Genomic DNA, 16,304 nt, shown 5'->3' on the forward strand with positions numbered 1-16,304 from the left:
ACTGATACTACTGATACTACTGATACTAATACTGCGTCCCAACTGCTGCTAAGCAGGTTGTGAGTATACTATGTGATAAAACTGCAAAAGTAAGAAAGAATGCGCCGGATTTTCAAGTGTGCTCTTTCTGTCCCACAATGCATTGCACAGAGGAGCTTCTCACAGCTAAAGGTGGAAAGCGTGTTCAGAATTTATACTTCATTAAAAGTAGTAATACTTAAGTGTATAAATACTCTGTTACAAGTGAAAGTCCTGCATTCATAATAAATAAAACTACAGAAGTAGCAGCATCGAAATATACTTAAAGTACTAGAAGAAAAAGTACTCATGATCCAGAATAATATATATTATAGTATTATAATAATTAATGCATTAATTTGTTCATCTCTTTAATGTTGCAGCTGGTGAAGGTGGAGTTCATTTTATGACTTTATATACTGCTGGTAGTTTAATCTGTATTAATACATCATCATTTATTTGTTGATTATATTTTGTTTTAATAATCTGAATCTTTAAAGACTCTAAAGTTATTGAATTAACGTAGTGCAGTAGAAGTATGAAGTAGCATAACATGTAAATATTCAAGCAGTAGTAAAAGTACCTCAAAACTGTACTTAAAGTGAGACACTACAGGAAAAGAAAGTTCATTTTGAGATTTTAGTCTTCTTTCAAACTAGAAATTAATAAAATATTTATTTTACTACTTTGTCTATTTGCGTCTGTAGATTTTTCCTAAATGCAACAAAAACTTAATTTGCATATTTAAACATAACTTTTCAGAAAACATCTAATACAAAAAATAATTGAAATATATATTTTTTTACAATATTCACCTGTAGTTTCTCCTCTAAAGTACAGTTCTTGAGTTAATGTACTTATTTCCACCAAAGCTGCAATAAATAAGTTGAAGTATTAATGACGTTGTTTTGTATTTTTGTACGAGTTCCTGTTAGTACACAGTGGTACAGTTATTACAATATGTTATTCTCTTTTATACTAAGTGCAGACACAGTATGCTACAATCAGTAAATAGTTCACGATGTGTACAATTAAATGATTGATTAAATGAACGGGGACACAAACGACTGTGAGTCTTCCTTTAAGTTATTGTCACCTGATTAGATTTGATGTGAGTCAGTTTTAGGAATAAATATTTTCTGTATTTTAACAAAAATAAAATCCACATACCTGAAAATAAAAATAAAAAAATAAGATCCATCTCGATTTCTGATCATGGACCAAAAAATGTGTTCAGGACAAAAATAACAAACTTTTTGAAAAACTGAAGACGTAACCTCAAACATACAGAACAATAATTGTGATCAGAAAGCCTGGAGATCAGAGACAGCAGCGTCACTTCATGTCCATCAAACCTCATTCAAAACCTCATTGACATTTGTGACAATTCTACTAACTAAAGATCGAGCCTTCAAACAGTTCCTGTCTCAACAGTAGGTTCTGAGTCCGCCTTCATATGTTCAAATGAGGACGAGAGATTTTCTGATAAACTATCTAATAATGCAATTCAGCAGACTTTAACAAACAGCGTTTCCCATAAACCCCCTTGATTTTCACAGGCTAAAAGGTGGGGTTCGACAGACAAGACGAGTCCATCAGTCGAGTGTCTGAGAGGACGGACAGCAGAGAGTAAACTTGACGTTAAGAGAGTCTTGTTGGACGAGGTGGATCATGTGACAAACTTCATGACAGACGGATTAACTGCTGTTTGAAGAGTAACTCTGGTGATATTTTATATTTTCTTTATTGTCATCAAATCTCATGTTCAGACTCAAACCAACAGTGGATGAACCAAAGTCTGGTATTTGTTTTTTGGACATTTTTCACTTTCATTTTTGACATAGTTTACTAATCATTTTCTGATATTTTAAACACATTTTTGGGACATTTGCGGCTAAATAATTTTAGGGATATTTTACCACAATTTTTGGGGATGTATTTCACCATATATGTAAAATATGGGGGGGAAAATTAGTGAAATATGTGAAAAATATCGCCAAAATATTGTAATAATATGTGAAAAAAAGATGCGAAAAAGTCAAAATATATGTGAAAAATGTCTAAAATGTATAACTAATCCACTATTTTATTCCTTTTTGTTTGATAAAACTACAAAGAAGTGAAACTATATATTTGTGTTTTTAAAGATGTCGGTTTGGGTCTGCACATGTGTGAGACATCACCAGCCGTATCCTCTAGCTTTCTTTAAACATGGTAGATATCCTTATATTCAGCAGCAGAATGAGTCCACCAGCTTCATGTTTGTTCACCTCAAACACCAACCGGAGCAGCTGGATGAAGAAACACAAGCCGCTCTCACAGTTCGTCTCCATGTTCATACTCAACCAGCAGCAGCAGCTCCCAGTTCAGTCCAGATAAACACAAAGTTCATTATTATTTGGCATCAAAAAATGAAAACCCAGTTTGCAGCATCACTCGACCTGTTGCTTGGAGACTCAGCTAGAGGTCCGAATAATCCGTTTCCATAGAGACAGACGTCCACTTCCTGTGTCGTCGCTGGGAGAAGGTGTTCAGAAGAGGAGATAAGCTGCTGCCACAGAATGAAGTGAGCATCGTGGGATCCATTCCTCTTCTCCTAATCAATATCCAAAGGGGGGTGGTGTCGGAGGTAGAGCGTCAGGCGGACCATGCTCGTCGTGCAGCAAGAAAACAACAGCAAAGAACGGGAGGACATTTTGGGTTTTTTCTCATCCGGTGCAGGTGCTTTGAGAACGATATAGAGCTTCAGGAGGTCGGAGAGAAAACGGCGTCGTGTCGGTCGGGGGAGTCGTTGCTTTAATCAGGATTTCAAAATCACTGGAGACAGAAAGAAGGCAGAAGGTCAGAGGTCAAACTTACAGAGTGTTTTTTTTCAGTGTGACTAAGGGTTAACCAGTCGGGGACAGGGGGGAGGGACTAAAGCCGTTGTTCAGCAACAGAACCAGCGGAAAAAAATAGAACCTTCATGTCTTAAACATGCATTCTCTCTCCTGTCCATCAGGGGGCGACTCCTCTGGTTGTATAGAAGTCTATGAGAAAATGACTCTACTTCTCTCTTGATTTATTCCCTCAGTAAACATTGTAAACATGAGTTTATGGTCTCAATCTCTAGTTTCAAGTCTTCTTCAATACAGCATGATGTTCATTTAGTAAATGATGCTCCATTTAGAGTCAAACAGACCATAAAGCAGGGGATGCTTTAGGGCGGGGCTACACACTGATTGACAGGTCCACACCAGAGACGTATACGGCGTCTCTACGTCACTCCTCCTCAGTCCTAATAAGGTCACTTCCTGTTCAGTGGTTGCAAAAAAATCAATTATGGCGACATCCCCATTTGATTCAATGTAGCTAGACGGTCAGAGCGGCGGCCATTTTTATGTGAAACGTTGCCGTTATAGGCAAACTTCCGTATAAACCAAACCCACGTACTTAGAGTCAAAGTAAATGAGTAACATTTAACTTCTTAATGCTTTAACATTCTTGCCACAGTGAAGAGCACAAGAGATGACCAGTGTAGCATTAAAGCATGGTGGAATTAGCTAGCTAGCTAACTAGCCGACAGTCTAGTAATCCCAAATATTTCTGTTTGTCTTTGGTTTAAATGTTTCGGTGTAAACATCATGCTGAAACTAACTGACAGACTGTCATAAACGACATGATGCTACTTACGTCCCCAGTTGAGGGCGATTCCGGCGATGATGATGGCGAGCCCTCCCAAGATGGCAACGATGGACAGAATCTTGGCGTTACGGCCCAAACGGCGAGCGCCGTCCACGTTGCCCTGCTGCAGACTGTTTCGGGACTGAACGGTAAAAACAGTGAAGAAGTTAACTTTTCTTTCTGGTGGAGCGAAGATTGAAACCGCTTAATAAAAGTCTACAGCAAGAAGCCAGTTAGCCTAGCTTAGCATAATGAACAGCTAGCCTGGTTTTGTCAAATGGATACCAACGCCGCTAAAGCTCACAAACACACGTTTCTTTATGTCGTTTGTTTGATCGGTGCAAAAACAGGAAACTGATTTCTTTCGCTTGTTTTCTGGCGTCGGACTGGAGCCAAAAAAGAATCCGTAACAATCCGCCAAAACAACTTTATAAACTCTAATGAAGAGAGATCTCTGTGTCTGGTAGCTTGAGAGTTTATCTGCTCTCTAAATTTAGACTTTTTGATTGGATTCTAGCAAGTTTTTGCTGTTCATTTTTCTCATTGTTTTTTGTCTTTCCAACAACCAGTCAGTTCATAATGATGATAAACTACAGGTGAGTTCATTAAAAATGTTCAATGTTTCAAATGAATGTGATAAATCCATCATTTTTAGGAAGTAGGCTCTTCACTGCAGAGTTTCATTCGTGGTCTGACTAGCATTCGTCAGGTTTCATTTCTAAACAGAAGTCTAGAGTCGTACCATCACGGAGAAGGTGAGGGCCACGATGTTGATGGGCCACAGCGGGCAGAAGCAGGACAGGATGGCGAGGAACAGGTAGTCTCTCGGCTTGGACCCGTCCACAGTGGCCTCCGGCATTGCACTGGGCCGGCGGGTGAGGGAGGGCCGAGGGGAGCCCGCCGCCAACGAGCCGGACCGGCTGCCCAAACCAGGCCGTCCGTTAGCGTGACCGCCAGGCTTAGCATGAAACTTGGGCGACATGGAGGACACTATGGGGGACGAGTCCGCAGCAACATGGCCGATACCGTTACCTGGAAAACAGAGGAGGAGTTAGCAGAGAGGAGGAGTTAGGAGAGAGGAGGAGTTAGGAGAGAGGAGGAGTTAGCAGAGAGGAGGAGTTAGCAGAGAGGAGGAGTTAAGAGAGAGAAGGAGTTAGCAGAGAGGAGGAGTTAGCAGAGAGGAGGAGTTAGCAGAAGGAGAGAGAGGAGTTAGCAGAGAGGAGGAGTTAGCAGAGAGGAGGAGGAGTTAGCAGAGAGGAGGAGTTAAGAGGAGAGTTAAGAGAGGAGGAGTTAGCAGAGAGGAGGAGTTAAGAGAGAGAAGGAGTTAGCAGAGAGGAGGAGTTAGCAGAGAGGAGGAGTTAAGAGAGGAGGAGTTAAGAGAGAGAAGGAGTTAGCAGAGAGGAGGAGTTAAGAGGGGAGGAGTTAAGAGAGGAGGAGTTAAGAGAGAGAAGGAGTTAGCAGAGAGGAGGAGTTAGCAGAGGAGGAGTTAGTGTGTTAGTCTCGGGTTACACAAAGTTTTGTCGGTATTATATATATATATATATATATGTATATAAACACGTATTTATAAACATATATATGTATACATGTATGTGTGTATTTACTGTTCTCCATGTTGTCGCTGATCACTGTCAGGTGATCCATGTCGTCCGTGGCATCAGGACCTTCAGTCGTCGGGGGCGGGGCTTGTTGCTCCACGCTGCCGCTCGGTTGAGAGGTCACGGCGTGGTCGGCGTGGTCGGCCTCCCCTCCGTGCTGTGTGCTGATTGGCTGGTTGTGCTGCTGAGACTCCTCCATGCTGCTGCTGGGACCGGTGGCCATGAGACGGTGAAGAAGACGAGGTGACGAAGAAAAGCTGAAGGCAGGGGGCGCTCTCTGAAAAGGATCAGAAATCTATTGATCAGGTTGTTTTGATCACTGATCGGCTGCTGAACTCTGAAACGCCCTCGTGATCACGTTTCCAATATGGCCGACAGGAAATATGCTCGACCAGTGGTTCATAATCATCAGCACTGATTCAAGAATATAATGTTTTATACTCATTACTGTACAAGTACAAGTACCTTAACTGTACGTGGGAAAATGTACTCGGTTATTTATCGCCACGGCAACTAAAAGAGTTTAACATTTTCATGCTTCTGTTTCGGTGTCACACAACTTGTTTTTAACGTTCAGGAAAGACGTTGGTCTCAGTTTAATATTTAAAAAAGCAAAACAATGGACAAGATGAAAAAAAAAGAAACCTAAACCAAAATGTTTCTGTTACATTTCATCCTGATGGGTTTGGTTTCACTTTTATTGATGTTACATGACACACATACATCATCTCGTCTTCATATTAAAACTTCTAATTACACGATTTCCGTCTGTTGAGGAAGATCAAGTAGAAAGACTGAAAGCTCCAGAACAACTACTGAATGGTTGAGTTCACCAGAAGTTACAGAACTGAGGTTGTGTTGGTTTTTCCAGAAAAAGGAGGAGGAAGTTGTTGTTGCCTGAAGCATATATATAAATATGAAGCAGATATGATATGTATTTATAATCCAGAGGTTGATGACTTGTTGCAGTGACTCAACAGAATCCTGGCTGCTGGTCTCTGTGTAGGCGGACCGGAGTCTTCAGTCCTGATGGATCGATAAATCCTGAACCAGAAACACCATGAAACCATCAATCAGCTGCAGACGCTGACGCAGAAACAATCAGAGTAATTATACTTCATTAAAGGACGATACTGCAGTAAAGCTGCTCTTCCACACAGATGGAGACTCAAAGTACTTTAACCCTCTGAACCCCACAACCCACCGCGGGATGGAAAAGCATGTTTACTTTAGACAAATCGACAAAAATACAGCGTTTATCACAGTAAGAAGCTGTAAAAAAACCATCATTATTGTCATAGTTTCATCTTTCTGACGGTCCTTGAACACATCATGTGTGATGAACGCTTCCATCAGAAGAATCAGCCAAAACGAAGCTTAGAATTGTGATATTTTATTAAAACATATTATTCTACATATTCTCATTTAAAATCTCACCACAAATAAACCGTTTGCTTTAACCAGATTCTGTAAAAAAATAAAATTCTGAGCTCCTCAGAGCAACTATGAAGTTATGATTGATTCATCTGAGACCAACAGTCATGTGACAACAAATCTGTGAATCTTGGACTGAACTTCAGGATGCTGAACACAGAGCAGAGAGGAGAGGAGAGGCTGGAAGTAGAGGATGTAAAAATGTAAATAGTAAAATATATAAAACACAGAGAGCCTCAATTTTTTTCCCCCAACATTGGTAACACTTATGGACACTTTAAAAATGTTAAATATATATATTTTATTGTTTGCCAATTTTTGTAAAAGAAATTATAAAAAGAAATTCAACTCAGCACTGAAGACATGTTTGAGTTCTCTCTACTGTTAGTCATGATTCTGTTACGTGTCGTTTTTCTCCCTAGTTGTGTTTTGTTGTTGTTCTACTGCCTTATCCTCCCTTTTTTCTGCAGGACGTGTGTGTGTGTGTGTGTGTGTGTGTGTGTGTGTGTGTGTGTGTGTGTGTGTGTGTGTGTGTGTGTGTGTGTGTGTGTGTGTGTGTGTGGCTGGCTGCTGCTGATCAGACACACCGGTTCTCCATCAACTCATCATCCTCAGACTACATAAGCTTGGCTTCAGCTCCACCTCAGCTCCAGATCATTCGGTTTCCTTCGGTAGAGCTGACACGTCCAGATTCTAGAACGTTTCCTTTGTGTGTGTTTTCAGATCGTGTTCTCATTCTTTTTGTGTAGGCAGGTTTTGGCGAGTCTCTCACCTCCCTTCTGTTTGTTACGAGCCTCCTGCCTCCACTGCCCGTTCGTGTTTTTGATAACTTTGTTAATAAACTCTTTGTTGTATTTATACATCATATATACTCCTGTGCTCTGGGGTCCAAACCCATCCAGGCCGTCACAGATTGTTCTGTTTCCACAGAGGAGCAGGACTTTTATATCAATCAATTAGTGGATTGACATTTAAATTTATGTGAAACTATTTCAATGGTTTAATTCATTTTTTATATAAAAACATTGGATGTTTCCAGCTTCATTAATGGATTCATTTCATGTAGCTGCTTATTAATTAAACTCCCTAATAAAAATGTTGCCTCGACTTTTATGGAGAATGAATTAATACGTTTGCATTTTAATGGATGTCTGAATGTTTTCATGAAGATTTCAGTTTTTCTGGTATGTGTCCTGTTTTCACAACACTGTCCAGATTATAGTTTATATTTATATGTTTGTATAGTATATTATAGCAGGAAAACAGTACAGGATTTAATAAATATCATAAATGTAAGAGTTTATGCAGGAATCTGTGCAACGTTTAACGTAAAATGTTTAATCTAAAGACAGAATAAAGAATGAGGATCATTTATTGATGTGTGTCTGTGTTTATTTCTGGTTTTCTTATATAATCATTTAAATTTAGACTCAAGACGCTTGAGGTTCATTGTTTTAAATATTTTATATATTCAGAGGATTCTGATGCATCACTGCAGCAGAATCCTCTGAATACATAAAAGTCTCTCATCCGTCTGGTGTCTCTCCAGGATAAATGAATGTTGTGATCTGATGATCTTCAGTCTATCAGCAGATCAGCTGATCAGAGATCAATGATTAGACAAACGGCTTCTTAAAGAGCAGAGATCCTGCTGCAGCCCCCCCCCCCTGCAGCGTTTTCCTTTATTCTCCATGTTCTGCAGCTGCAGCGTCATCTAAAACCAGATGCTGATCTTCAAACAACCTTTGTGCTTCACGGAGACGTAATAAATTACATTTTATCACATAAATCCTTCTTTATCCTCAAAGAAGTACACAACTACACAATACTCCTGTATTCCCAAGTATTATCAGCACAATATACTTTAAATATAATAGTAAAAGTACTCATTACACTGTAAACTGTGTCAGCGTTACATGTTAGTTCTATTATTATTATTATTATTGATTTCCACGTTGTAGTCATGTGGCTTCATTTACTGCATTGTGTTTCATTTGTTCATTATCAGTTTATAAGTAACTAAAACTGTCAGATAAACGCAGTAAAAGTACAACACTTTACCTCTGAGATGAAGTGCAGGAGAAGGAGATAGTAAAACATGGAAATACTCAAGAACAAGTACCTTGAATTTCCTGTCAGCTGTTGGACGGTTCTAAATACCTTAGTACACACTCGAGGTACTTGTACTTGTACATTTTGCTGATATGTACTTTTACTTTTTAATCCGGGTCTTTTACTTGTAGTGGAGAATTTCCACAGTGAGGTATTAGTACTTTCACTGCAGCAAAGTAGTAGTTGAATAAAGTTTCCTTCAGAGGTGGAGAACAGGTTTAATGAGGGTCATAAAGGGGGCGGGGTCTAAACATCAATTAACCTGCAGAGACTCGTTAAGTCGGATTAGCTGCTTCTCTTTGGAGTCAGAAGGAAACCGTTAAAACCTCATCTGCAGAAACACACGGTAAGGCTCTTATTAAATACTACTACTAATACTACTAATACTACTAATACTACTACTAATACTACTACTAATAATAATAATAATACTACTACTAATACTACTACTACTACTACTACTACTACTACTACTACTACTACTACTACTACTACTAACTACTATAATAATAATACTACTACTACTACTACTACTACTACTACTACTAATACTACTACTACTACTACTACTAATACTACTACTACTACTACTACTACTACTACTACTACTACTACTACTACTACTACTACTACTACTATACTACTACTACTACTACTACTACTAATAATAATAATACTACTAATACTACTACTACTATACTACTAATACTAATACTACTACTACTACTACTATAATAATAATAATAATACTAATACTACTACTACTACTACTACTACTACTACTACTACTACTACTACTACTACTACTACTACTACTACTACTACTACTAATAACTACTACTAATAATAATAATAATAATACTAATACTACTACTACTACTACTACTACTACTACTACTACTAATAATAACTACTACTACTACTACTACTACTACTACTAATAACTACTACTACTACTACTAACTACTACTACTACTACTAACTACTATAATAATACTACTACTACTAATACTACTACTACTAACTACTACTAATAATAATAATACTACTACTACTACTACTAATAATACTACTAATAATACTAATACTAATACTACTACTAATACTACTAATAATAATAGTAAGCGCTAACCCTGCAGTTTTTCAGATCAGTTTTAGTCTCCCTTGATGAAAGAAATGACAAGATTTATTTATCAACTTTTCTCAGTTTATGAAATAAAATAAAAAAACATTTAGTATTCAAAAAAAATTATGTTTGACTGAATAATTAATTTATTGGAATATTTTTTTTTACTTTTTTAAAATATCTTTTTCCATTTAATTACAGAATATTCAGCCATTTAATAAAAAAATGACAACGAGCCACTCATTTAATGTTATTTACATTATTTATTATCCTGAAACTGAATATTTTTAAGACAAAAAAAAGACAATAGTCCAAACTGTTTTAGTATCAATCAACTTTCAAAACTAGATGTCTAATGTATTTTTATTTTTTTTTTACTTTAAATGCTCATCTTTCATTTTATATAAATTAAATATTTTATATTTTATCTTTTTAATTTAACTTCTGCATTTTGTTGTTGGATGAATCCTGAGAACCACGACCACAAATACAGACTTTTCTCCAGAAATCAGAGTCGTTCTGTCTCGTTTTAAGAAACTGAGATTCATCAGAATCTTTAAATCCGGAAACTTCTTAAAAAGCAGAAAAGCCTCGTTGAGTTTGACCTCTTTAACTTTGAGTATTTCATTACAGACGACAGCAGAAAGCTGCAGCTCGTCTCTGATTCAGCTGCAGCAGCATTCTGCTCACTGACAGGAAGCGCAGCGAGGTATAAACGGAACCAGGTATAAACGGAACCACCGGGGTATAAACGGAACCACTGAGGTATAAACGGAACCACTGAGGTATAAACGGAACCACTGAGGTCCAAACGGAACCACTGAGGTATAAACGGAACCACGGAACCATAGGTAACGGAACCCGGAACCACCGGGTATAAACGGAACCACTGAGGTATAAACGGAACCACCGGGGTATAAACGGAACCACTGAGGTATAAACGGAACCACTGAGGTCCAAACGGAACCACTGAGGTATAAACGGAACCACTGAGGTCCAAACGGAACCACTGAGGTATAAACGGAACCACTGAGGTATAAACGGAACCACTGAGGTATAAACGGAACCACTGAGGTATAAACGGAACCACTGAGGTATAAACGGAACCTCCGAGGTATAAACGGAACCACTGAGGTATAAACTGATCTCTGACTGTTTGAGATGGAAGAACTCTGGAAGTATTACTTATGTCTCTTGTTTCTTCTCTGCTGTGGGACAAATAAAGGATTATCTTATCTTAACTTATCTTATCTTATCTTATCTTATCTTAACTTATCTTAACTTACTAATACCACACTATAAAAATACTCTGCTACAGTAAAAGTACAAATACTACACTGTAAAATTAATCTGGTTAAGTAAAAGTACTAATACCAACGTACTAATGCCACAGTGAAAAAGTACTAATAACGCACAATTCAAAATACTCTGCTAAAGCAAAGTACTTATAGCACAAAATAAGAAATACTTGTTTACAGTAAAAGTACTAATACCAGAAAAAATAAAAATACTCTGTTACAGTAAAATGTTCCTTCAGTATAATCAGTAAAATGTAGATTAAGTAGTCAAACTGTGACTATATATATATATATATATATATATATATCATATATATCATTATAGTAGTATTATTACTCATTAATGTAAAAAACAGGATTTTATTGTTGTAGTTCAGCTGGAGCTCATTTGTAAATATAAATTAACTATTATTTCCGTTATTGATTAATCTGCTGATTATTTTCTCTGTTAATCGATTGATTGTTTTTTAAAATAGTTAAATAGTTTTAAAAAGGTCCCAAAATGAAAACTTCACAACGTTTGAGTCTATATTTGATAAACTCTTCATGTGTTCAGAGGAACGTAGTAAAGTAGAAGTACAATGTAGCATGAATACAGTACAAATACCTCAGATTTGTGCTTAGGTACAGCACTGTTTAGAGAATCACAGAGTAAATCTTCATCTTCATCTTCATCATCTTCATCATCTTCATCACACACTTTGATACTCAGCTGATTTTTATTATTATTGATTCATAATTTGTGTATTTATTTTAAATATCCTCATATTTTCACAGTTTAAACACCTGATGTTTCTCTGAAACAAGACTTTATTAAAGAAAAATATTATTCATCTGCTCGAACGAGAGACGTGACGATAATAAATGATTTGTTTCTGATTATTGTTTCATATTCTCCAGTGGAGGAGGACCTGACATGAATGTTAACAGAGGAAACAGAGATCCCTCCACTCACACAAAAACACACAGTTAAAAAAACAATATTTATATCTGCTGTTGTACAAATATATAAAAAGAAGAATATTGTTTTTGTGCAGCAGCAGAGGATAATAAACTGGGATGTGATTCTCTTGAAAAGCAACATGAGTCGAATCACATTTGATACATAATTAATCACAACGATGCCGTCTGACATCATGTGCAGATGCAGCAGCAGCATCGAACACACGGGAGGAGGGCTGCAGCCCACGACACACCCACCGAGGCTCCTCACGGCCCACACATGTGAGACAGGTGGGACATGTGAGACAGGTGGGACATGTGAGACAGAAGACAGGCGGTCCTCACCTGGTCCTAGTCCACAGGAAGCTTCATGGTATCTCTACTGCAGGAGATCCAGAGGTGTGAGGAGGAGAACCAGCACAGAACCAACAAACCTCTGGTCTCTGGTCTCTGGTCTCTGGTCTCTGGTCTCTGGTATCTGGTCTCTGGTATCTGGTCTCTGGTCTCTGGTCTCTGGTCTCTGGTCTCTGGTATCTGGTCTCTGGTCTCTGGTATCTGGTCTCTGGTCTCTGGTCTCTGGTCTCTGGTCTCTGGTCTCTGGTCTGAAAACGCCCCGATGCTGCTTCCTTTGTTTGAAAGAAATGATGGAATGTTTCTTTATTGGTTCCCTCTGGATGAATGGATTATTGAGCTTCTGGTTTCTGGTGATGCAGAGTGGAGGGACGTCGTTGCAGCAGCTTTCTGTCTGCTCCACTGCAAGAGGGTGAAGGGAGGGGGGCTAAGACTGTGTGTGTGTGTGTGTGTGTGTGTGTGTGTGTGTGTGTGTGTGTGTGTGTGTGTGTGTGTGTGTGTGTGTGTGTGTGTGTGTGTGTGTGCAGTACAGTAGCTTCTTTCATCTTCATCTTACACCAGTGTGAAGCTCACTGAATCTAAAAGAAGTGCCTGTCATACACTTTCAAAATAAAAGCCTAGCGGGGGTCTTTGTGTGAGCGTTAGTTTTGTAAATATATATATATATATATATTTACACACAAAATCATATGGTGACTATTTAATTATATACAATTAAGTTTTATTATTATAATAAATTAAAATACTACTTTCTTTTTTTTTTCTTTTCAATCAACAAAAAATCAGGAAAACAACGTCAGAAATAATATTATTAATAATAATAAAAAATAAATAATAATAAGATTTCAATTGGCCTTAATGGCTTGACAATTAATATGTGTAAATTATATTTATAATGAAAAAATGTTGGAAATAAAAAAAAATCGATTTTGAAAGAAGGCAAATTAAATATAAATATAATATTTTTTTACATACATTCTTTCTTGGTGTTATTGTGGACATATTGTACTAATATTTGATATACATAGGTCATGTTGTGCATTTCTATACTGTACTTCACACAGATGAAGTATTTACATACTTTTCCACCACATTATTAATCAAGTTTTTCTATGTTTAGATTTCCACATCCTTCAGTGTACTTTTCTCTTTGCTCTATGCTTCTGTTTGTCGTGTTTTTTATGTAAACATTTCCATCTTTTGTCCTGTTTAATACAAAACAAACTATTTTATTGAGCTATTAACAGCAGCTCAGAGTCGTGTAGGACTTCAACACACAGAAGGTAAAAACATCCTGAAACTGAACGCAGTCTGAGCCGAGAAACACTAAAAAGATAACACAAAGATAAACTATTAAAAGGGATTCTACAGTAACAATGGATAAAAACAGGCTGTGTGCTCTGTAATGATCAACATAAAGTTAAGATAGCAATGACTATTTTGTTTCTTCTACATTTACATTTAGCCTACCAGAATGTAATAAAAGAACACTCTTATTCTGGAGTAAAACGAGCCCCCTTCCTGCATTGCCTTGTTTAAATGTGCTTCACTTGCTGCACCTTTTTTCACTCTCCATCCTGCTGAGATTCTGCTGACGGAGCACAAACCCAACAATGCACCAGTCACTGATTACTACCACACATTCTACACTGGGGAATACATAAATAAAACATCATATAAAATAACTATTATTAACAGGTTTCAATAATGATATTCATTTTAATGTCAGTATTAATGTTTAGTATCAGTATCAAATTAAAACAATATAAATCACTTCATCATGAAATGTCTTCCAATAAACAGCAAATAAATACTAACATTGTTAATATGTTGACCATTGAAATTTAGATTAATGGAGAGAATATGTTTCATTTAGTTATTTTATTTTGACATGCTTCCTGTTATATATACAGAATGTTAACTTCACTGCCCCCCAGTGGTCACAGTGAGGAGCTGCAGCACTATGTTTAAACAGCACACTGTAAATATCTGTGCAATTGTTATTAATATCAATATGTAACTAATTAGCTAATTAGCTAATAATTCATTATTAGTGTGATTATCAGGAAAAAACAAACGCGGCATGAATTATTATTTTTTTGAGTGTAAATTTCCCCGCTGCGGGACTAATAAAGGATTATCTTATCTTATCTTATCTAAATGAAGCTCCACCAATGTTAGCAAAGAGTAGCACCAATCCATCCGAGCATCTTTAAGGAAACAAGCATTTAAAAAGTTATGTGCTTGTCGTCTTGCGGAGAGAACTAACAATGCATTAATTCAGACTTTTCACAAATCGGCATAATATTTTTATCCGTTTATTGCATTTAAATCAGAGCTAAATAGTTTATTTTGGGTTCATACCGCTGCAGTAAACCAGCTTGACTCTAAATGGAGCATCATTTACTAAATGAACATCATGCTGTATTGAAGAAGACTTGAAACTAGAGATTGAGACCATAAACTCATGTTTACAATGTTTACTGAGGGAATAAATCAAGAGAGAAGTAGAGTCATTTTCTATTCGTTTTTTATTTTGAAGTACATTGAGTAGTATGAAATGTGCTATTTACATAAATTTGACTTGTTCTTCGTATTTTAACTTACTTTATTTAACATTTTTAGATTATTAGTACCGATGAATGCATGTGAAGGTAGCTGTAGTTTTATCACCTTACACAGTGAAGTTTAATCCAGTGTTTCCAAAGATAAGGGTCTACCCCCTTCAAAAGGGTCACCAGATACATCTGAAGGGTCCTGAGAATATTAGAAACTTAGTTCTGATACCTACAGTACCAGTCAAAAGTCTGGACACACCTTCTCATTCAACTACTGTGAAGAATCTAAAATAATAAACATATTCTGGTTTTGAGCATTTGTTTGTTTACCACATAATTCCATATGTGTACCTTCATAGTTTGGATGTCTTTCTACAATGTAGAAAAAAATAAAAATAAAAATAAAGAAAAACCATTGAATGAGAAGGTGTGTCCAAACTTTTGACTGGTACTGTATATGACAAATATAGTGATTTACATTCATTTGAAACGGCTTCTGTGATAAGAATAATTGATCCTATAAACATGAGGGGTGGAACCAGTTACAGAAACACAAATTATGCAAATAAATTCATTTTTAGAGCTTATAATAATAAAACATTCTTTCTCACATAGGTATTAAATAACTGCACTTTTAGGTGGTTTTGTTTACACTAAATTCCATATGTGTTCCTTCATAGTTTGGATGTCTTCAATATTAATCTACAATGTAGAAAAAAATAAAATAAAGAAAAACCATTGAATGAGAAGGTGTGTCCAAACTTTTGACTGGTACTGTACATATATAATCATATTTTGGACTTTTATAATCTTGTAAAAAAAATGTTCCTTTTGAGAAAAGACTAAGATAAGATAAGATAAGATAAGATAAGATAAGATAAGATAAATAATATAATCCTTTATTAGTCCCGCAGCGGGGACATGTGCAGGCTTACAGCAGCAGAGAGTAAAGTGCACACAAGAGACATAGTAGAAGAAAGACAAGATAAAAATAAAAAATGAAAATAAAAAAACAAGTATTATAAATAAGCAATAAAAAACAGTAGAAAATCAACAATAACTGAAATATTATATTTACAGACAGAAAAACTATTATAGCTATAATTGCACATAATTATTGTTGCTCAAATGTTCATTTGATTTCTTTATGTTTCTTTATGTAATGAAACCAGACTGCATGGTTTTGATGTGACTTATTATATTA

General features: G+C 36.6%; 1 protein-coding gene across 1 annotated transcript; it reads right to left on the reverse strand.

The window, feature by feature from the left end:
• Positions 1 to 3,682: 3,682 nt before the first annotated feature.
• Positions 3,683 to 5,502, reverse strand: LOC129098212 (proline-rich transmembrane protein 2). The gene is made up of 3 exons (XM_054607198.1): positions 5,286 to 5,502; positions 4,424 to 4,713; positions 3,683 to 3,823 (listed from the first exon to the last, which is right to left on the reverse strand). Exons 1-3 carry the CDS (start codon positions 5,500 to 5,502, stop codon positions 3,683 to 3,685), a joined length of 648 nt encoding a protein of 215 aa, XP_054463173.1.
• Between the last annotated feature and the right edge of the window lie 10,802 nt (positions 5,503 to 16,304).

Source organism: Anoplopoma fimbria, chromosome 11 (assembly GCF_027596085.1).
Source record: "Anoplopoma fimbria isolate UVic2021 breed Golden Eagle Sablefish chromosome 11, Afim_UVic_2022, whole genome shotgun sequence".
NCBI lineage: Eukaryota > Metazoa > Chordata > Actinopteri > Perciformes > Anoplopomatidae > Anoplopoma > Anoplopoma fimbria.

Coding starts and splice junctions, on each gene's coding strand:
- LOC129098212 (XM_054607198.1), bottom strand. CDS start 5,502: ATGGCCACCGGTCCCAGCAGCAGCATGGAGGAGTCTCAGCAGCACAAC. Junction 4,714..5,285: donor CAGCGACAACATGGAGAACA/GTAAATACACAC, acceptor TCTGTTTTCCAG/GTAACGGTATCGGCCATGTT. Junction 3,824..4,423: donor CCCTCACCTTCTCCGTGATG/GTACGACTCTAG, acceptor TTTACCGTTCAG/TCCCGAAACAGTCTGCAGCA.